Genomic DNA, 22,744 nt, shown 5'->3' on the forward strand with positions numbered 1-22,744 from the left:
GATTGAAAGCAAAAATATGCAGTGAATTAATATTTTCATAGTTTACCATAAGGATTAAAACAAGTGAAATGTATTAGGGAATCCAGTCCAAATCACATTTTGCTGATGATTTCCTATGTGTTTTAACAAGCCTGATATATTTCCAAAATTAATGACCTTCCCTCCATGCTCAGAATTTCCTTATTTGATGATACATAATCCAGACTCTTTTATGAATTTTGCTCTCAGAACCTTTCCAGCAATGACAGATGAACATCAATGCTCAGGAATTTTGTGTAATATTGCTCACATATCATATTCATTCAATGATAATAGATGATTTCGAAAGTCTTGGATACATTTGGATAATATAACCTCTAAACTCCCTCTAATGCTAAAACTCATTCATTCATATCCATGGCTTATAGATTGAGTCCAAGTGACTTGGCTAATACAAGCCCATCCATGATTCAGTCCCAGCTGACTTCTCCAGGGTCTTTATGCCCTACCAAATTACTTTAAATTTCCTAAATGCACCATCTTATTTCAAACCTCTGTACCTTTGCCTGTTGTATTCTTCTCTTACAAGCCTGATAAGTAAGTTCATCTTTCAAATCCTCTCCATGGGAAACTTCCTCTCTGAAGCCTTTCCCAAAGCTGCATGTCTTCTGAGAATGTTCATGTCTCCCTTCCTTGTTCCATATTGCATCTGGACCTTACATATCATTTAATTTCATTTCTCAGTCATTTAAAATTACCTATCTCTTATACTAAGATATAAGCTGCTTAAGTGCAGAAGCAGTGTCTTCCTGTTTCTCCCATGAACCTCTGTTAAAATGTTAGCGTGAACTGAACATAAGAGTCCACCTGGTCCAAATGTTATATTTTATAAATAGAGACTGATTGCTATAAATGTTAGAGTGCCATTTTTATATCTAAAAGGTGTTTCTAAATTGATGTTTTATTTAGAATCATCAAAGTATAAATCAGAAAATTCTTGCAAGTGAACCGAGTGCCCTACTTCAAGTAATGCATTTATGTTTCAGTTCTTTAGCACAAAAAAATAAGAAGGTCTATATTCTGATAATACATGTTCTCATAAGAATCAGCATTGAATCAGCTTGATTTCCTATCTTGAAACAGAAGATCACAATATTCTTTCTCAAAATCCTTTTGGTGCCTTCATGGGTAATTTCTATAACAGGATATCTTTGTAAACCTATGTCTTGCTATCGAAATTCCAACTTTCATCTTCTTAGACTTCATCATTGTTAATGTCTGTCAGTGGTTATCTGTAAGGTGGGAAGTGTAAAGGTAGGAAGTAAGAAGATAAGAATTTTTATTTTTATTTCAGATACTTTTGTACTTTTAAAACCTTTATAATATTATGCATGTATATATTTATTTTAGCAAAGAAAGAAAATAAATTGCATCCGACTAATATGGTTTAATAACTGATTAGTCCATTTCCTTAGAGAGTATTTTATTATGAAAGAATTGAATTTAAAATAATTTGGGAGTTGAAAATGTCTTCCTTATATGTTGTTTTTATTACTCTTGACTAGAGATACCAGTTACTTTTTCCAGAATCTTGACTCATGTTTCAAGGATGAAATGTACAGAAGATAAATGATACAAAAACTAAGGTGCATACCCTAGTATTTCCTCCTTCTAACACAAAATAAATATTTGTATTAGAAATCCACATTTTAAAATCACAATAAAAATATGACTCAATGATCCTGGTACATGCTCTGTTTTCCAATTCAAAACGAATTAGGAAATACAAACAGATATGACTGGAATAAAATATATTAATATGCTGTTTTACTTTCGATTTCATCTAATGTTCTTTTTATTTCATCTGGAAAATTAATGCACAAATGTTAGTAATTTCTGAAATCCTGCCTTTATTTAGTTATCAATAAGTTACTAATTTTAGTGTTTCAAGCTAACAGTTCCAAAGGTAATATTTATTTTTAACTTTAATTTCTTCTCTGTTTCTTAAGTCTTTCAATATGCCTTTTTCTCGGTTTGATTTTTTTAATGTCTTTGTGTTTTTTGTGTTTTCTTGTACCAAAATATTGTTTTCAATTCACAATTGAGTGCTATTTTACTTGAGTAATAATCACAACTTCAAGATTATTTTATTGATTCATTGTTCATTATTGCAGATAAATGATCTGAAGTCAGTCTCATTTTTCCCTGTTATGGTTTTTGTTGTTGTTGTTTTTCCGTTTTTTGTTTGTTTTTAAGTATCTGTCTTGACTCTTCTTTGTTCTTGAGGTCATTCATTTCTGAATGTGTGTCCTTGCCAATGAAAGTGTGCTATTTTGTTCTGAATTTCTAACTCTTTCAGAAGCTTGGGAAAATTTCTTTGTTGTCTACCATTTACTTATTTATCTTTTCATTCTCTCATTCAACAAATATTTATTAAGTGCCTAATATGGTCAAGACAGTGCTCTGAGTACAGGGGACACAGCAGGTGGCAAAATAGCAAGCACCAGAAGTCTGACAAAAGAAACTGAAAGTAAAAGCTTAAATAAATTATTTGACTATAATCAGCATTGCAGGGATAAATATAGCAGAGTCAGAGAAAGATGGAGTGCCCCAGATTGGGTTGGAGAGCCATTTTATAAAGGATACACAGGAAAGGCCTTATGGATATACTGATATTTGAGCAGAAACCTGAAGGAATGAGTCAAATATTTATTTTATGGAAGTGTGTCCCAGGTAGTGGAAACAGACATATTCAAAGGTCCAATTCTTGTTTGAGTTGAGAACATGGTAAACAAGTCCAAGGAATAGAAAGAAGGCCAGAGTGGCTGGAGTGGAATAAGCAAGGATAAAGTAAAAAGAGATGAGTTCAGAAAGGTAGCTGTGGCATGGGAACACTAAAGTCCTCATATTGTAAAGGCTCTAATTTCACTTATCCCTTCAGGGACATGTGAAATAAATCCTAAATATCCTAGATTTGTTCCTCATTTTTCTAACTTTATTCAGTCTTTCCATTTTGATTCCTTTGTACTTTTTAATATATTAAGATAAAACCTCCATTCAATCTTATAGCTTACCAGAGTGAAATCATTAATTATATCTGTTTTACTCTTCATATGAATCAGGAAATATTATATATATTATATTATATATATAATATAAAATATATATTATATATACAATATACAATATATANATATTGTCCCATATATTTTATGGTCTTTGAATTTATGTCTATATTTGTAAATAAGACTCTACATTGGGTATTTATTTATTTGCAATACAAGTGTGGAGAAATGGTCAACACTTAACATTCTTCCAGCCATGTCAAATTGGATGTATCCTACATATTTATTTGACTAAAAATTATATAGTCTCCCAGTTATTGTTCATAAACAATAGGTAGTAAGAATAAATGAAGCTGGCGGTGTTTGGATGGCTCAGTGGGTTAAGTGTCAGACTTCCGCTCATGTCACGATTTGACTTTGGCTCAGATCATGATCTCACCGTTTGTGGATCCGAGCCTCCTATTGTGCTTTGTGCTGACAGCTCAAAGCCTGGAGTATACTTCAGTTTCTATGTCTCCCTCGCTCTCTGCCCCTCCACTGCTTGCATTGTCTGTTTCTCTCTCTCAAAAATAAAAAAACATTAAAAAATTTTAAAAGAATAAATTAAGCAGGAATATTTATGTACTTGAAAAAACTTTTCTCTAGACATAGTTCTCAGTGGAAATGTACACTTAGAATTTCTTTAATAGTAAAGAGGCATATAAAATTAATTAAAATTAAATTGACAACTTATATTTTTCTCTATTTTTGCAGTTTATAGATAATCATTCCTTCCATTTTTCATTTTTGTGGTTCCTAATAAAATGAAGCAAATCAACTTGTTTTTCTTCACAACAATGAAATGTTAGCCAAATATGTTCTTTTTTGAATAGTGGAATCTAGTAGTAGGCCTTGAAAATAAATACAACTGTTTATGTGATAAAAAGTAATTTTTTCAGAAGTTACAAGAATATTTTCCAAATCCACTCCCCCATTATTAAATGTTTAGTAGGTGTACTTCTCAGAATAGCAAAGTTCTTGAATAAAACAGCTCAAAGATTTTTATCTCTTATTACTTTGAATATTTTACAGTACCAAAGGATACACTTGGATAAATGAGTTTAAAATGTTTCACTACACATAAGACTATCAATAATTCAATTCCTAATACCTATTTTGTTCTAGAACCACACGCAATTTTTCCTGAGATATTGAGATTACCCTGCCAAATTTCATGAGATAACAATACCACCATTTTCCCAAAATAATAAATATAAGTGATAGTATGAACATAACTTTTATTGTATTTCATGAGAAATATGAAAATCAAGGATTTCATTATTGAGATATGTTATTTTTACTGCATATTGATATGTTAAAAATGACACCACAAATGCCAAGTATGTTGCTTCTCATCTCACACATGTTTTTCTGGTTGGGAATACCCACAGGCATTCTGAAAGGGAAGCTAACAATTTAATTGGAAATATTAGAGAACTGGTATAAAGAAAGCTCAAAATAGGGAAAAGAAGATTGATGGACCCCATTAAATCAATCATCATTAAAAGTATCTTATGGAGAAGGCATAAATGTGTTCATTGTCTCATCACAGAATAAAGATGAATGGCTGGAAGTCATAAGGAATTTTATTTTAAATCAGTATAATACAGCATTTTATAAAGACCTATATACCCAGCAGTGGCTCTTGCTCATCTGAGAAGTAGTAAAACTCCATCTATTGGAAGTGTTGAGATAAGACTGAGAGGAATTCCAGGACTATGCTGCTAATGTAAATATGTGTAAGGTTCTGTCTCAAGGAGTCTATAATCTTTTCCTAAATGTTATTTTATACAAATACCAAGCTCATATGTTTTTGCTTCAGTTTAGGTTAGTTCTTTAGAAAGCTGGTTGGTGCTTTGCTATTGCTGAACAGATTTGGTTCTACTTTGTTTAAGTAATCCCTCATTCATTAACAATACTCTAAATGAATTTCTTTTTAATGTTAAAAAATAGTACAATATAATTCATTTATTATTTATGCTTTTTAAAAAATTTTAAATGTTTTTTATTTATTTCTGAGAGAGACAGCATGAGCAGGGGAGGGTTAGAGAGAGAGGGAGATACAGAATCTGAAGCAGGCTCCAGGCTCATGAGCTAGCTGTCAGCACAGAGCCAGATGCGGGACTTGAGGCTTGAACCCAGGAACCGTGAGATCATGGCGGAAGCCGAAGTCGGACACTTAACCGACTGAGCCACCCAGGCAGCCCTATTTTGCTTTTTCAGTCTGTCAGACAATGTTACTGCTTTCTTGGAGCATAAATACTAGTTTAGATTATAAGAATCTAACCCTCTTGTGATTAAAATTTACCAATTACTGTGAATTTTAAAAAGTGTATATGCAATAGTTATGAAGTATTCTCTTTTACCTAAGGTGCTTTAAAAAAAAAAAAACAGAGTATACTTAGTGATATGTTTGAAAGCTTAAATGGATGGTTAGGACAATTTAAGTAGAAAGGAGTAAAACGAGTTAGCTAATATATGCTACTTACCTGTAGAATCTTCGATTTCTTCACCTGTAGATTATCTCGTCAGTCTCCTGTTTCTAACAGCACCATAATTGGATGGTTCCCTAAGGACTATTTAAATAAGAATCAGAGAAAATGCATACTATATAGAACTTTCTTATGTAAAAAACTACTTATAATAAAATCCAAACAAACGTATTACAATATATCAACTGCCAGGAAAGAGAGAGAGAGAAAGATTTGTTACTTTAAAAATCTAAATATTGGTTAGAATTTCTTTATCATTTTTCCATGATTTAAATTTCCATTTTGTGAAGTGATCAACCATAGAGTATCCCTGCAGTTGACAAAGATTTGAAAGTAATGTTGTGACAGAAACTAGCTAGTTGCTTACCAAAATCTTTTCACTTTCCTCCTAGACACACAGCTAGACTACGTTTTTCAGATTTCCTTGTAGTTTCCATATTCTCCCTCTCATGATCCTTCATTCTCCATCTCCCCCTGTTTGAATCTGGATGCAGATGATCTAGAGGAGGACTCTGAAGCCTTTGAAACTGAAAAGCCACAGATGGAAAGAGCCTGGGTCCTGAATATCTATGTAAAGCAGTACTACCACCCATCTCTACATTGGAATATCACAGGAGCAAGAAATAAACAGTGTAGATTGTTGTGTCTGTTAGCCTATCGTTTGTAGTAGAAATAAGGTAGAGTTTTTATTGAACACTATGGTAAAGCATAAAGCAACTTTGTATTTCTTGAATTCTTGAGAATTCTTCAAGAACTGAAACCAAAAATCTCATTCATCAGTGTACTTTTTGGCTTCTGATATAGATTGGAAATACACATAATTCATTTGATTAAGTAATTAATTAAGAGCCCAGAAACCAATCAAATGACAACTAAAAGTAGCAGATGAATACAAGAAAGTAGTGGACTATCAACCTTAGATACTTTCCAGGCTACATAGCATTTGCAATAGGCATAAAGGTACAATAATAATAGAATGATCACAAAAGCTCATTTCATTGTATCAGTGAGGCAACATGCTCTGTGGTTACCAAGGACATGATCATGTGAACAGGTGGCAGTAGTAAGCACACCTGATGATTCTACTAGTGGCTAATATGTACAAAGCTAGGTGGTTAATAGTAATTCCCATGTTGTACTAAACCATAAAAAATACTTTTTTAGTTTTTAAAATTAAATCCAATTGCTATTGTGTCAAATACTGTGACATCAGTCTTTATATATTTGCTTGATGAATAACCTAGGAAAAGGATGAAGGGGAAGGGAATTGTGAAAAAAGTAGGAAGGGAAAAACAGAGAGAGAGGAGATAACACAGGAAGGATTTTTAAAAAGATGAAGAAGAGGTGCCTGGGTGGCTCAGTTGGTTAAGTGTCTGACTTCGGCTCTGGTCATGATCTCATGGTTTGTGGGTTCAAGCCCCGCATCAGACTCTGCGCTGACAGCTCAGAGCCTGGAGCCTGCTTCAGATTCTGTGTGTGTGTGTCTCTCTCTCTGACCCTCCCCTGCTCACACTGTCTCTCTCTCTCTCTCAGAAATAAATAAAACATTAAAAAAAAGTTGAAGAAATGTATAAAAACAAAAATTTGGGATTCTACATTTAAAATTCTCTAATAATAGAAAAATTCTAAAAATAAATATTTCCTAAATATTTATTTATTACATCTAAATATATATTTATTATTACTTATTTTTATTTTATTATTGTGTATATACATATGCTATATTTAATTCCAAATGTAGAGGAAAGTTAAAAATAATTAAGTTTTACCCAAATAGGTTCCTAGCAGAATAGATTAATATGTTGGTCAGATACGAAATAACACCTCCTAAATTGTAAAAGGATTCAGAAGATAGAAATACACTTTTTTCAAGTGTTAAGAGATAAAATGTGCTTTCTTTATCATTGGGTCATGAACCAACTGATTTACTTGTCTTTTAAGTACATCTCAGCTTTTTAGTGATTCAGGATATATCTTTTTCTTTGACTCTGTGAAAATGTGTTTTATTTTATATTTACAAAACAATTTTTTTATGACTAGAAACAAATTTCAAGAAATAGTTAAATAAGCAAGCAATTTAAATAACTTAGGACCATCACAAATACATTTAAAAAAATCTTATTTTCTGAGTTAAACAGTTAGATTTAGGTTATTTGCAGATACTCAGAGCAGAATAATTAGATTTGTGCTAAAATGTAGGATCTGAAACAAAGAGCCCAGTTGTAAATAGTGTATATTTATACATACATATGTTTATGTATAAAAATATATACATATGTATTCTATATACATGAGTATATATGTGGGGGTATATATACAGAGTATATTGTAGGGGTGCTTCCTCTTTATCTTCTCCTTCTATTTCCTTCCCTTCCTGTACAATTTTGTCCTGAAGCCATGAGGTGGGGGCAGTGCCAGCAAGGAAGGGCAGCCTCCAGAACAGGGTTTGGAGGCCCAGGTAGAACAAGGTGGCATTTGCCTAGTAGGGTTGCGTGGCATGTGATACTGGAGACTGAGGCAGCTGATGAAGGCATCCATATAGAAGGCAAGTAGACACACATTGTCAGAGCATGCTCAGAGTAAGGATGAGGGGGTAGGATTCACTACTGAGTGGCCTAGCCTGAGCAGTTTTGAGAAGGTTGCCAGGTTGGCAGGGCTGCCCCATGCAGGGCATGAGAGCACAAGAGGCTGAGGACAGGTCTTCTCAGAAGGGTCCAGAAATTCTGCACGTTTTGGAGCTTAGCATGGTAAGGAGGATACCTGCCTAGAGTGTTACCAAGCACTGGTACTGGAGCCTGAACAGGGTGAGGACATTCGCAGGTAAGAAGACAGATTCACTGCAAAGACACTGAGAATATGATATTTGAGTAGGCTAGAAATGAATGATAGAGAAAGCCACATGGAATTTTTGTGCAAAAGAGATAAAGAATTTATTTGAATAGTGCAGATAAATTATCTTTGCATATTATAGTCTTTTATTTTGTTCTTTTCTGTAGAAAATAGTATGAAAATAATAAAACTAATTATAGTTTTGAAATCTAATGGATCATTACTATTATTTTCAAAAAAGTAGTTTTGGCAGCAAGTAGAGATTGGAATGTGGGAGGATATCATTATCTAATGTATGACCAAAGTTCTACTCTTACAAAACCAAATGATGCTGCTAGGAAATCTTACACACCCTAGTCAGCGTTTCTTACATATATGAGAGATTCTAGGGTTTCCACTCCCTGCATATGTTTAGTGTATCACCCTGGACATCTGCTAATGTTGAACATCTGTTTTTTTGTTTTCATTGGAAGATGTCTCAATCAGACTGCCAAAAAGAGAATGGGATCATTAGTTATTCTAGAGTGTGAAGCTATCCAGCAGATTATCCTTGTATGAGGGATAATAATGTCAGGAAAGCTATAGTCACTACAGTTAATCCTAAAGGTTGTTTTACACTGGGAGTCATTAAAGCATGATTCCAAAAGTTAACTACCAAAAATCTCCAAATAAAAATAAAAGTAGTTTTATACAGCACTTATCACCTGGTAATCACTGTAAATTGATAAAATCTGAATATGAAAGTAAAAACAAAAGTAGTGAACAAAGTAAGATACTTGAATGCCTGCTGAATTCACAAGGTTTGAATTATATTTAGTGTAGTTTGAAGGTATATGTTTGGTGAAAATGAATAATCTATGTGACTTACTCTCTATTACATTGTTTATTTGATTATTTTATTAACTGTGACATGTTATTGTCCATTATGTAGAAAAAATGGAAACTTACTATTTTATGTGAAAAACCATATGCCAGAAGAGAAGTAAGCTGTTGTATATTATGTCTTTAATATTTTTATTATGTGATATAATGTATGAAACCAAATTCATTATCATTTGGATTTTTTTGACTATACATAGGCCATAAGGTACTACTACAGGTTTTGATATGAATAGCTGAAATGTTAAGTGGTGTATTCTTTTGTTCTGACTAGAAATCTATTTTTATATTCATGTGTTTGTGTCCTTCTAAATTATATACAATATAAGAGACAAGAATCATGTCCTTCTAAAATATAAAAATATCCTTTTGCATTTGATAATTAGAAGCTTTCTGGGAGACTATAAGATAGTTGCTGGTTTTTAATTTTTATATACATTTTATATAAGCATTTATTCAACATAAATGTAGACCTATATTCACTCATCATGTTCACAATTTGAGTTTAAAAACAATAAAAACAAAAATGATGGTATAGCAGAAAAAAATGATAATTTTAGTGTGACATATCGCTACAGAAATCATGCTGAGCAAATCTTGCATTTTAAAAATGCAAGCAGTCCTAATTTCATCCTTCTGTTTCTTCGTTGTTTTCTATTTTATAAAATGAAAGTGTTATGAAGATACAAAAATACCTGGAAAGAATGTGTATGTGTGTCGCTTTTAAATATATATAATTAATTTATGTGTTCAAAAATGATCAATTATAAGCTACCAAAAGAACTTTATTTCAAGACCCTGTTTGTCCTTGAAAATCTGAGTCTGTCTTCATATCTGATGCTTTGCTCAATACATTATCCCATCTCTTTATCATCTGCTTGTTCAACTCCTCTGCTATTATTTTCTATCTGCTCAGTTATACATGTTCAAGGTTTACTTTGATTTTACATCTAACAGTTTGAATCACAGTACATAATGCTAAATAACTGGGGAAAAGTATTAGCTCATTTAATCAATCTAATCTTGTTTTCTCATAGGAGGATGTAAAAAATGTATATTTGGAAAGGGAACAAAAAATGGAATGGAAAAATTTCAAGGTATAGTACTATATATTAAAACAAAATACATAGAATAACTAATCATTCTTTCCTTATGGCAACCTATATTACATTAGTGAAAACTTTTTCAAAGAGTACGAATATTAAAGAAAATAATGATAATGGATTTAAAAAAACATTTCTACTGAAAAAATATTGTTTAATTCTTTAGAGCTTAGTACTATCTTGTAAGAAACATGTAAAATTAATTTGTAGTAATTTAATTTTTTCCAAATTTAGAGGGAAGAATATGCTTTAAGGACCTACTGTGGGCTAAGCAGTTTATATATGCTGCTGTATAGTTTAACCTCCTTAACTATAGTTATTGATTTTCTTATTTTATGGTAGAGGAATTTAAGGACTGTAGAGATTAAGGAACTTGTTTAGATAACACAGATAGCTAAGATAACTGTCAGTAATACAACTCGGGTTTGCCCAATCCAAAAACAATGAGTTATTTTTAATTTTATGGTTCTTCTGCAGCGATAGCATGCAGTTGGCATGTGAGGATAAAACTGTCTTTATTTTGTGCTATATATGCCGGAGGAAAACTTAGTGACTGTGGTTATTTCCACATTGCTATGGAATTAATCCAGTCTTTTAGCACTTAAAAACTTGACTGCCAGAATGATTATCATTATTATCACCATCCTTATCACCACTATCTCCACCATTGCTTATCCAACAATGGGTGAAACCTTTTAAATATCTCATTTGTGTGGCTCTTTAAGCGAGTTCAGAAACAAAAGAAAGTGGCGGGATAACTCTGGAGATTGTGGGACTGCTGAGACACTTAGTCTCTAAAACATGAAGAAAATTTTGAAACATAAGGAAATAAGACAATGGGTCACCTTTTAAAGTAACAACTTCTCTTTATTTTTCTGGCTAACATGATACATTAATGTGGTATGAGATACTACATAAGAAATAGAAAGTAAAAATGACAGGCAGAAATTTCAAGTAGGTGGTTTTATTAAAAAAAAACCTTCAATGATGTATCATTTGATCTCTTTAAGTACAGTTATTGTTTTTTCCTATTTTATGGAAATAAGAAATAAACAGGATAAGGGGTAAAGGTTTTCAAGCAGGTCAGTGTTAGGCTTTGGATCTGGAATACTATAGGTAAGTGCTGCACTACTATGTGACCTTAAACCCAAAGGTGTTTCTCCTGTATGTTGTAGGCATGTAGAGTAGGGTGGGAGCACTGACCCATCTATAAGACCAAGTATGTCAGAAAAACTTTCCAAATATTTATTTCTATTAAGACAAGAACAGTGAGGCAAAGAGTGTGGAGTGAATTCCCACATCAAAGTACTACTTTCCATAGCCATCTGCAATGATGAATTCTAACTCTGTGTTCTTGATAAGCTGGCTCTTATGAGTTTGTTCATATTCTTGTCAGTCAGTGAGCACTGGTTTAGCTCCCACTGGTATTTGCAATGCTTCAAATATTATAATTAACTAAAAATCAGGCATATTTCCTTTTAAATTCAGGTCTTCTCCAAAATAAAATCTTATTTCTTTAATCTTATAGACAAAAATAAATAGTTAACACTTTCCCAATTTCCCTTAAGAAATCCAAATCTGTGTTTAAAGATTTGCATGTGCTTCTTAAAGAATTTTGCCCCTGTCAAAAGCTGCCCTACTGAATTTCTTTCATATCCCTAAAAGGCCATTCTCTGTGTTGTCTGAAACACCTTTACCTGTACCGATCTGTAACCAATTATTGTCAGTTTCACAGCTAGGTTATAGTTTCAATAAGGGAGAGATATTGACAAGCACAGTGCCTGTTACATGATGAGAACACAATAATTATAAAGAATAAGTGAATTAATGAATAATAAACATACTACCAGAGATGCTTTTCCGGTTGAAATGGCTCAGAATAAAGGTGCCGTAACTTTGCTGGTATCTTCCAAAATCTACGATGGAGCAATCCCTGAAAAATCTGGGAGCTCCAGGCCCTTCATTCCAACTACTGTTTCTTTAAAGATTTTGTGCTGTCAGACACACTTTCATCACATAATTAAGAAATGATTCATAAACTTCTGTCTGAATATATCAGAATCTCAGATTTATTAAAGTTGTCCCAGGAACAATTTATGAAGAGCAATCCACAGAGTTGTTGTACCTGATGCTTGTCACTCTTGTCCCAAATACTAAAACCTAGATTATTTGCTAACTGTGCAGATGTATCTACCACACACAGGAATTCTTAAAAATGTCCTGTTACCCATCATTTGATTATTGGTCTTATCAGGATGTCTATTCTAAAGCTAAGGAGTTGTCATGGAACTCAACTTTAACTTCTTTCCTGTAGCATATACATCAAGGAATATTGAAACACCTAAGCATTTTTTAAAAACTTCATGAGAATGAACATATCAGATTTCATATTTATAGGCATTATACATGTACTATCAAGAACAGATTGTGAGTTTTCATGTTCATGCTTTCTAGTCTAGCAGCCTTAAGAAGTATAGGTATTCTATAGACATTTTCTGATTGGTTCATAAAAACTTGAAATAAAAACCAATTGGAAAGTGTATGGAAAATATATTTTTACACACTATGGTGTGTTAATCAATGTTTAAAAAACTACCGACCTCCCTCCAGCAAAACAAAACAAAACAAAAATCTTTGACTTGTAGCAATTTGTACCCAAATGTTTCCTGAGCATCGTTTCATGTGTCTGTTGGCCATCTGGATATCTTCTTTGTAGAAGTGTCTGTTCATGTCTTTAGCCCATTTCTTCACTGGGTTATTTGTTTTTTGGGTGTTGAGTTTGATAAGCTCTTTATAGATTTTGGATAATAACCCTTTATCTGATATGTCCTTTGCAGTGTATTCAGGGTCAGAAGGTTGAGAAGAGAATTAATTTTTTTGGCTTTTTAAAAATCGCAAGCATGTGGCAGTGAGGGATTCAGTGACTGCTGGTATAGTGCGTGCTATTATTTTGAATCATTCTTCTTTTTTTTTTCAAATAGTTTATTGTCAAGTTGGTTTCCATATAACACCCAGTGATCATCCCCACAAGTGCCCTCCTCCAAGCCCATCTCCTCCCTACCCCCCACCCATCAGTCCTCAGTTTGTTCTCAGCATTCAAGAGTCTCTCATGGTTTACCTCTGTCCACCTACCCCATTATTTCTCCCCTTCTTCTTTCCCATGGTCCTTTGTTAAGTTCCTCCTAACCCTCCTATATGTGCAAATATATGGTATCTGTCCTTCTCTGTCTGACTTATTTCATTCAGCATAACACCCTCAAGGTCCATCCATGTTGCTACACATGGCCAGATTTCATTCTTTCTCATTGCCATATAGTATTCCATCGTATAGATAAACCACATCTTCTTGATCCATTGGTCCGCTGATGGACACTTAGGCTTTTTCCATGTTTTGACTGTTGTTGAGAGTGTGCTATGAATATTGGGGTACATGTGCTCCTATGCATCAGCATTTCTGTATCCCTTGGGTAAATTCCTAGCAGTGCTATTGCTGGGTCATAGGGGAGTTTTATTGTTAATTTCCTGAGGAACCTCCACACTGTTTTCCAGAGGGGGTGTACCAGTTTACATTCCCACCAACAGTGGAGAGAACTGGACAAATTCCTAAACACACACTCACTACCAAAATTCACATGGGAAGAGATAGGAAATCTGATCTTAGGGGGAAAGCTCTCAGTTTTTCCCCATTGAGGATGATGTTAGCTGAGGGCTTCTCATAAATGGCTTTATGTTTAAGTAAGTTCCTTCTATCCCAACTTTCTCTAGGGTCTTTATTAAGAAGGGGTGCTGTATTTTGTCAAATGCTTTTTCTGCATCTATCGACAGGATCATATGGTTTTTATCTTTTCTTTTGTTGATGTGATGTATCACATTGATTGATTTGTGAATATTGAACCAGCCCTGTAACCCAGGAATGAATCCCACTTGATCTTGGTGGATAATTCTTTTCATATGCTGTTGGATTCGATTTGGAAGTATCTTGTTGAGGATTACTGCATTCGTATTCATCAAGGATATTGGCCTGTAGTTCTCTTTTTTTTTTTTTTTGCTGGACCTGTCTGGCTTGGGAATCAGAGTGATGCTGGCTTCATAAAATGAGTCTGGGAGTTTTCCTTCGGTTTCTATTTTTTTTTGGAATAGCTTGAGAAGAATTGGTATTAATTCTGTTTTAGATGTCTGATAGAATTCCCCAGAGAAGCCATCAGGTCCAGGGCTCTTCTTTGTTGGGAGATTTTTGATAACTGATTCTATTTCTTCACTAGTTATGGGTCTGTTCAGATTTTCTATCTCCTCCCATGTGAATTTTGGTACTGAGTGTGTGTAGGAATTTGTCCATTTCTTCTCAGTTGTCCAATTTGTTGGCATATAACTTTTCATAGTATTCCCTGATAATTGCTTCCGTTTCTGAGGGATTGGTTGTAATAAGTCCGTTTTCATTCATGATTTTGTTTATTTGGGTGCTCTCTCTTTTCTTTTTGATAAGTCTGGCTAGAGGTTTGTCAATTTTNGCCTCCAGTTTATTATGTATCTCATTTATCACAGTTTTTAATTCACCATAACTATTTTTAAGCTCCATATTGTTTGTAGCCATAGTTTCTCTGATGTCCTCCATGCTTTTTTCAAGCCCGGCAATTAATTTTATGATTATTGTTTTAAATTCTTGTTCAGTTATGTTGCTTATATCTGTTTTGAGCAGTTCTCTAGCTGTCATTTCTTCCTGGAATTTCTTTGGAGGAGAGTTCTTCTGTTTCATCATTTTGGTTAGCTTTCTATTTCTTGTTAAATTTAAAAGCTTGTTGTGTTCTCTGTCCCTGCGAGTTCTGCTGTTAGAGAGGGCTTTTTGACTGTTTAGAGCCTGTCTGTTCAGGAAGTATTCTTTGGATGGTGTCTCTTGGTTTCTCTTGTTGAGCGTTTGGTTATTTTGTTTCCCTACTGGTAGTGGTATTTGGGACTCTCCACCATGTGTAGTTTGGCTTGTTTCTTGAGGCAGCCCTGGAAAAGAAAACAGACAACCACAGAATGAACACAGGTACACAAATGAACAGACAAAACCAATAAACACGGAAACCCAGGCTCAGGTAAAAACAGCTACAACAACAACAAAACAGCTATCTGGAGGGGATGGGCGTCGTTTGGTGTAGGCACGTCTTGTCTCCACTGTGTCTGCTGGCCTCCCTGAGGCCCGCCTTGGTGATTGAGGGGAGAAGAATGGCATCACCCCAGTCCCTTCTCAACCAAGCGTTGCAAATCACTTCTTCGGGTCGATCTCCCTGTGCTGAGGATGTAGCCAAGGTGGGCTGAGTTCTATGCCCCATGCCCCGCCTCGTTTCCAGGTCCCAGTCTGCGGGCTTTGTTATACCACCCTGAACAGTCCCGCAGGTTGCTGCTTCCCTGTTGCTGGTGTTGAGTGGGGGATGGGGGAAGTGTCGCAGCCTCAGATCCGCCGGGGTCAAGCAGTGATAACCCGAATGCATTCGGGGAACGTAGCAACTTCAGGTCCACAGAGTCCGCATCGCCTCAGGGAGCAGCTGCCTCTTCAGCGTGCCACTGTCGCATGCACCGCCATCAGGTGTCAGCACCGCTTCACCGGGTTGCTGCCACCGTGCGTGCCACTGCTGCTTCAGCCAGCCGCCATCACACGTGGCCGCTGCTTCACCGGGAGCTGGGAACGCTTCACCCTTGTAAGGGTTTTTATCAAGAAAAGATGCTGTATTTTGTCGAATGCTTTCTCTGCATCTATTGAGAGGATCATATGGTTCTTGTCCTTTCTTTTATTGATGTGATTCATACATTGATTGTTTTGTAGATATTGAACCAGCCCTGCATCCCAGGTAGAAATCCCACTTGGTCATGGTGAATAATTTTTTAATGTATCGTTGGATCCAGTTGGCTAATATCTTGTTAAGGATTTTTGCATCTGTGTTCATTAGGGAAATTGGTCTATATATTTCCTTTTTAGTGGGGTCTTTGTCTGGTTTTGGGATCAAGGTAATGTTGGCTTCATAGAAAGAGTTAGGAAGTTTTCCTTTCATTTCCATTTTTTGTTTTTTAATAGCTTTAAGAGAATAGGTGTTAATTCTTCCTTAAATGTTTGGTAGAATTCCCCTGGAAAGCCATCTAGCCCAGGACTCCTGTTTTTTGGGAGATTTTTGATTATTAATTCTATTCCTTTACTGGTTATGGGTCTATTCAAATTTTCTATTTATTCCTGCTTCAATTTTGGTAGTTTATATGTTTCTAGCAATTTGTCCATATCTTCCAGATTGCCCACTGGCATATAATTGTTCATAATATTCTCTCATTGTTTTTACTTCTGCTGTGTTGGTTGTGATCTCTCCTCTTACATTCTTGATTTTATTTATTTCAGTCCTTTCCTTTTCCTTTTTGATCAAACTGACTAGTGATTTAACTATTTTGTTAATTCTTTCAAAGAACTAGGCTTTGGTTTCATTGATCTGTTCTACTGGCTTTTTGGTTTCTAGCAGTGATTTCTGCTCTAATCTTTATTATTTCCTGTCTTCTGCTGGTTTGGGATTTTATTTGCTGTTCTTTTTCCAGCTCTTTGAGGTCTAAGGTTAGGTTGTATATCTTAGATCTTTCTTCTTTAAAAAAGCCTGGATTTTTATATACTTCACACTTTTGACTTCCTTTGCTGCGTCCCAGAGGTTTTGGTGTTATCATTTTCATTGGTTTCCTTGTACTTTTTAATTTCCTTTTTAACTTCTTGGTTAGCCCATTCATTCTTTAGTAGGGTGTTCTTTAGTCTCCAAGTATTTGTTATCTTTCCAAATTTTTTCCTGTGGTTGATTTCAAGTTGCATAGCGTTGTGATCTGAAAATATGCATGGTATAATCTTTATCTTTTTGAACTTGTTGAGGGCTGATTTGTGTCCCAGTATATGATCTATTCTGGAAAATGTTCTGTGTGCATTGGAGAAGAATGTATAGTCTGCTTCTTTAGGATGAAATGTTCTGAATATATATTTTAAGTCCACCTGGTACAGTGCATCATTCAAAGCCATTGTTTCCTTGTTGATTTTCTGTTTAGAGGATCTGTCCATTGCTTTAAGTGGGGAGTCAAAGTCCTCTACTATTATGGTATTATTATCAACGAGTTTCTTTGTGATTAATTGATTTATATATTTGGGTGTTTTCACATTTGGAGCATAAATGTTTATAATTGTTATGTCTTCTTGGTGGATAGACCCCTTAATTAATATAATGCCCTTCTTCATCTCTCATTACGTCTTTATTTTAAAGTCTAGATTGTCTGATATAAGTATAACTACTCCAGCTTTCTTTTGTCGACCATTAGCATGATAGATGGTTCTCCATCCCCTTACTTTCAATCTGGAGGTATCTTTAGGCCTAAAGTGGGTCTCTTGTAAACAGCATGTCGATGGATCTTGTTTTCTTATCCATTCTGTTACTGTATGTATTTTGATTGGAACATTTTGTCCACTGATGTTTAGGGTGAGTACTAAAAGATAGGAGTTTATTGCCATTACGTTTCTTGTAGAGTTGGAGTTTCTGATGGTGTTCTTTGATCTTTTCTAGTCGTTGTTGCTTTTGGTCTCTCTCTCTTTCTTGTAGAGTTGGAGTTTCTGATGGTGTTCTTTGGTCTTTTCTAGTCGTTGTTGCTTTTGGTCTCTCTCTCTCTCTCTCTTTCTCTCTCTTTTCATCTTTTCTAACCTCAGATAGTCCCCCTTAAAATTTCTTGTAGGGCTGGTTTATTGGTCAAGAACTCCTTTAATTTTTGTTTGTTGGGAAACTTTTAATCTCTCCTATTTTGAATGACAGCCTTGCTGGATAAAAATTATTGGCTGCATATTTTTTCTGTTTCAGCACATTGAATATATCCCGACACCCCTTTCTTGCCTGCCATGTTTCTGTGGATATGTCTGCTGCAAACCTGATCTGTCTTCCGTTGTAGGTTAAGGATATTTTTTCTTGCTACTTTCATGATTCTTTTCTTGCCTGAGTATCTTGTGATTTTGACTATGTTATGCCTTGTTGATGGTTGTTTTTTATTGAATCTTGTGGGAGTCCTCTGTGGTTCCTGGATTTTGATGTCTGTGTCTTTCCCCAGGTTAGGAAGTTTTCTGCTATGATTTGCTCACATAACCATTTTTCTCTCTCTTCATCTTCTGGGATCCCTATGATTCTGATGTTGTTCCTTTTTAATAAGTAACTGATTTCTCTTATTCTTAAATCATGCTCTTTTCCTTTAGTCTCCCTTTTTTTTTCTGCTTCATTATTCTCTGTAAATTTGTCCTCTGTCTCACTGATTCACTGTTCTGCCTCATTCATCCTTCCCATCATGGCATCCATTTGAGATTGCAGCTCAGTTATAGCATTTTTTATTTCATCCTGACTAGCTTTTACTTCTTTTATCTCCATAGAGAGGGATTCTAATCTATTTTTCACCCCAACTGGTATTATTATTATCGTCATTCTAAATTTCTAAATTCTTGTTCAGACACCTTGTTTTTACCTGTGTTGGTTAAGCCCCTGGCTGTTGTTTCTTCTTGCTCTTTCTTTTGGGGTGATTTCCTTTGTTTCATCATTTTGAGAGAAGAAAAGGAACTAATGAGGTAAAAAAATTATCATTAAAAAATTAAAAGCAACACACACACAGACACACAAAATCAAATAAATGATGCCAGATCCTAAGTGTGTTTTGGTCTGGTTATTGAAAGGAGTTTGATTGATTAGAGTAAAAAGGAGAAAAATCAAAATTAAAAAATTACAAAGACACACACACACACACACACACACACACACACACACACAAATCAAATAAATGATCCTAGATCCTAGGTGTGTTTTGGTCTGGCTAATCAAAGGCGCTTGACTAATTAGAGGGAAAAAAAAAACAGGAAAATGTTTGAAAATATGAGAAAATGAATACAATAAAATATAATAACTTGAAATGATGGAAGTAAAATAGAATTTTAAAAATTTACAAAAAAACAAAAATTTATGGAAAAATAAAGAAAAATCTTTTTAATAAAAATTGAAAATAAAAATAAAATTTTCTGTTTTCAAGCAAATGAAAAGAAATGAAAAAAAAAAAATATTTGAATACATGGACCAGGGAACAGACTGAAATATGATTGATAGTACATTGTTTTCCCCTAGAAGTCAAACAATGAAGCACTTTATAGCCCATAAACTAAGCAGGTGGAGAGATTTGTGGTATTCCTGAAGAGTAAGGTTGGCCCAATTGGGCGGGGCTTAGTATAATGGCTCCATTCTCCACTAGGTGGCACTACTTAGTTTACTGGGATGGATTGTTGCAGTGCCTGTAGGTGTGTGTGGCATGTGTGGGCATGGTGAATATGGCATCACTAACCCACCCAGTCTCTAGTATCAGAACTCTGTTTTCTCCCCGACCAGTAACTGAGCACCCATCCTTTGCCTCTGGCTTCCATCCACTCCCTGCTTCTACACTATCCATGACCACGCTGTCAGGTTGCCAGGCGGTACCTCCCACCTGAGTTTTATCTCAGATGTGGCTTTGTTTCATGGCCCCTCACTGAGAGACTGCAGCTTTGACCCAGTCACAACCTCTGGGGCAGGGTCTCAATGAGCAATGGCCAGGTTCCTGCCACACCCAGGAACATTCCTGGGACCGTGCTACTGCCGCTGTCCAGAGACTGCAGCTGGGTGCTAGCCCACCCCAGAAAAATATCATGTGATCATGTAGCAGCAGCGTTTCAGGGATTATGGAAAACACGTGTGGCCCGAGGACCTCCTGGACTCACTCTGCTCCTGGGGATTCGACCTTCCCACCAGAGCACTACCAGGTATGGAGCTGCAGACTTTCAGACTCTGCGCTGCCCCTGTTTATAGGGTCTTAATGGAATTTAAACCCTCTCCTTTCTCCTTTCTCCCTTTTCAGTCCCTGCATCTGTTTCCACTTTTCCACTTTCTCTCCAGCTGCTTCTGTCGGGGGTGCTTTTCCTGTACTCTCTGCCCATCTCCGTCCTCTCTCCTCAAGCAAAACAGTTCCCTGCCCTCCGAGGCTTCTCTCTCCCCCCCAGTTTACTTCTCTGCCCACGTACCTGCTGAATTCTGTGCTTCAGGTTGTGCAGATTGTTGTGTTAATCCTCAAATCAGTTTTCTGGGTGTGCAGGATGGTTTGGTGTTAATCTGGCTGTATTTCATGTATGCAGGATGGAAAAAAGACTTCCATACTGTTGCGCCATCTTGGCTCCTCCTCAAAACCTTTCTAATTTTAATTGTTCCTTTGTTATTTTGCAACACTTCTGAAATGTGGAAGTTGCTAGCTATTATGAGGCCTTTGCTTTCAGAGTTGAGAATTTATTTTAAGTTTTAATACATGATGTAGAATTTGTGCAGTGGTTAATATAATTCAAAGTGTTCTAAAGGATGCAATTGTAATTCCTTCTTTTTTTACGGAAAAAAGTGAAGTCAGATATAATGTTAATTTTGTGTATTATATTCTAATGTCTTATCTTGTATATATACAGTTCTGTGACTCTTTCTTTAATGTAAAACCCAGGCAATATCCATGATTCTTGATGTAAAAATATACATATTTCTTCAGGCCAATTATAATTCAAAAGTAGTTTAAAACAGTGGCTAATGATATAGCATCTGTCTAAATTGTACATAGGCCAATTGTAAATATTATGTTCAAAGACCTAGTTGTCCATTTATCAGTGGTAGGAGAATTAAAAATTCAGGGATGAGATACAGGACAGCAAGGCAGAACAGCCAAATCAGTTACAGCTACAGCACTTCATCCAAAATGGAGAGAATGCCATTATCACAAGTCTTGAAGAAAGAAGCCATGATATAAAGCCCTAGTGAAAGAAAAGGCTTAAAGGCCATCTAGGGAGACAACATTTTGGCATTTGTTATTTGGTTGGTTGTTTTTTATTTAGAAATCCAAACCAAACATAGAGTAGGAGGGAAAAATGGACAAATACATACATATATATAATATATATATTTTATATATATAAATTATACCACACATAATATATATTTATATATATAAATCATATTTATATACAAATCAATCATATAAAATATAAATATATTTATATGTGTATAAATCATATAAAATATATTATTTTATATATATATGCAAGATTCTGCTTGAGGAAGGCTAAGACAGCCACAAATGGATTCTCCTGATAGGCACAACTTACAGTTTAAAATTCAACATGTCTGGGTGCCTGGGTGGCTCAGTCGATTAAGCGTCCGACTTTGGCTCAGATCATGATCTCACAGATCATGGGTTAGAGCCCCGCATCGGGCTCTGTGCTGACAGTTAGCTCAGAGCCTGGAGCCTGTTTCAGATTCTGGATCTCCTTCTCTCTCTGACCCTCCCCTGCTCAAGATGTCTCTCTCTCTCAGAAATAAATAAAACATTTTTTTAAAATTAAAAAATAAATAAAATTCAAAATGTATACCTTCCAGTAAAGAGTCAGAAATGAGTTTGGTCTCTGCAATTCACAATAATATCTCAGATACCAGAAAAGACAAGTAGGTCCACAAAATAGCTCCAACAGAGTATTCACATGACAACAAAAGGACTTTCTCATCTCATCCTCATGATGTACTGAGATACCCATGTAATCCATAAAAGTCACAAAGTTGTTAGGTACCACTTTATAAAGTCAGGATTATATATGGACTGGTAATTATAGCAGGACACTAAGTCTGCTAGGTAGTCTTCAAATTTCTAATTTTTTTTTTTTGGTTTCAACACTATTGAGGTATAATTGACACATAAAATTTAAGATCTTTAAAATGTATATCATGGTGATTTGATATATATACTTTATGAGGGAATTCCCCTATCTAGTTAATATTCCCATCCCCTCACATATTTATTTTTTCATGTGTGTGAGAGAACATTTAAATTCTACTCTTTAGCATATGACAATTATACAATAAGGTATTGTCAACTGTAGTTAGCATATCATACATTTATCCTCAGAACTTATTCATCTTATAGCTAAAAGTTTGTACCCTTTTACCAAGCTCTCCTTCTTTCTCCCACTGCCCCACCCCCACCCCCAGCAACAACTTTTCTACTATTAGTTTGATATTTTTTTTTTTTAGATTTCACATATGAATGATACACAGTATTTGTCTTCCTCTGTCTGATTTATCTCACTTAGCTGAATGCCCTCAAGATCCATCCATGTTGTCACAAATGACAGGATTTTCTTCTCTTTCATGGCTGAATAATATTACATTGTATGTACATACCACATCTTCTTTATCCACTTATCTGTTGATGGATTATTAAGTTGTTAAATTGTTTCCACGTCTGGCTATTATGAATAATACTAAAGTGAATATGGGAGTGCATATAT

At 35.0% G+C, this 22,744-nt stretch overlaps 1 protein-coding gene across 8 annotated transcripts in view; it reads left to right on the forward strand.

The window, feature by feature from the left end:
* Positions 1–22,744, forward strand: part of CNBD1 (cyclic nucleotide binding domain containing 1) — a 446,985-nt gene that overhangs the window by 417,557 nt on the left and 6,684 nt on the right. For 6 of the 8 annotated variants that reach the window (XM_077771341.1, XM_077771342.1, XM_077771340.1 and 3 more), the window contains one exon: positions 10,321–10,380. In XM_077771341.1, the coding sequence (XP_077627467.1) occupies positions 10,321–10,380 (60 nt within the window). Of the gene's footprint in view, positions 1–5,967; positions 6,043–6,069; positions 6,253–10,320; positions 10,381–22,744 lie in introns of those variants that run through there. The other 2 variants (XR_013336910.1, XM_077771346.1) reach the window with 2 other exon arrangements.

Source organism: Crocuta crocuta, unplaced genomic scaffold (genome assembly GCF_008692635.1).
Source record: "Crocuta crocuta isolate KB4526 unplaced genomic scaffold, BGI_CrCroc_1.0 scaffold235, whole genome shotgun sequence".
Classification (NCBI taxonomy): Eukaryota; Metazoa; Chordata; class Mammalia; order Carnivora; family Hyaenidae; genus Crocuta; species Crocuta crocuta.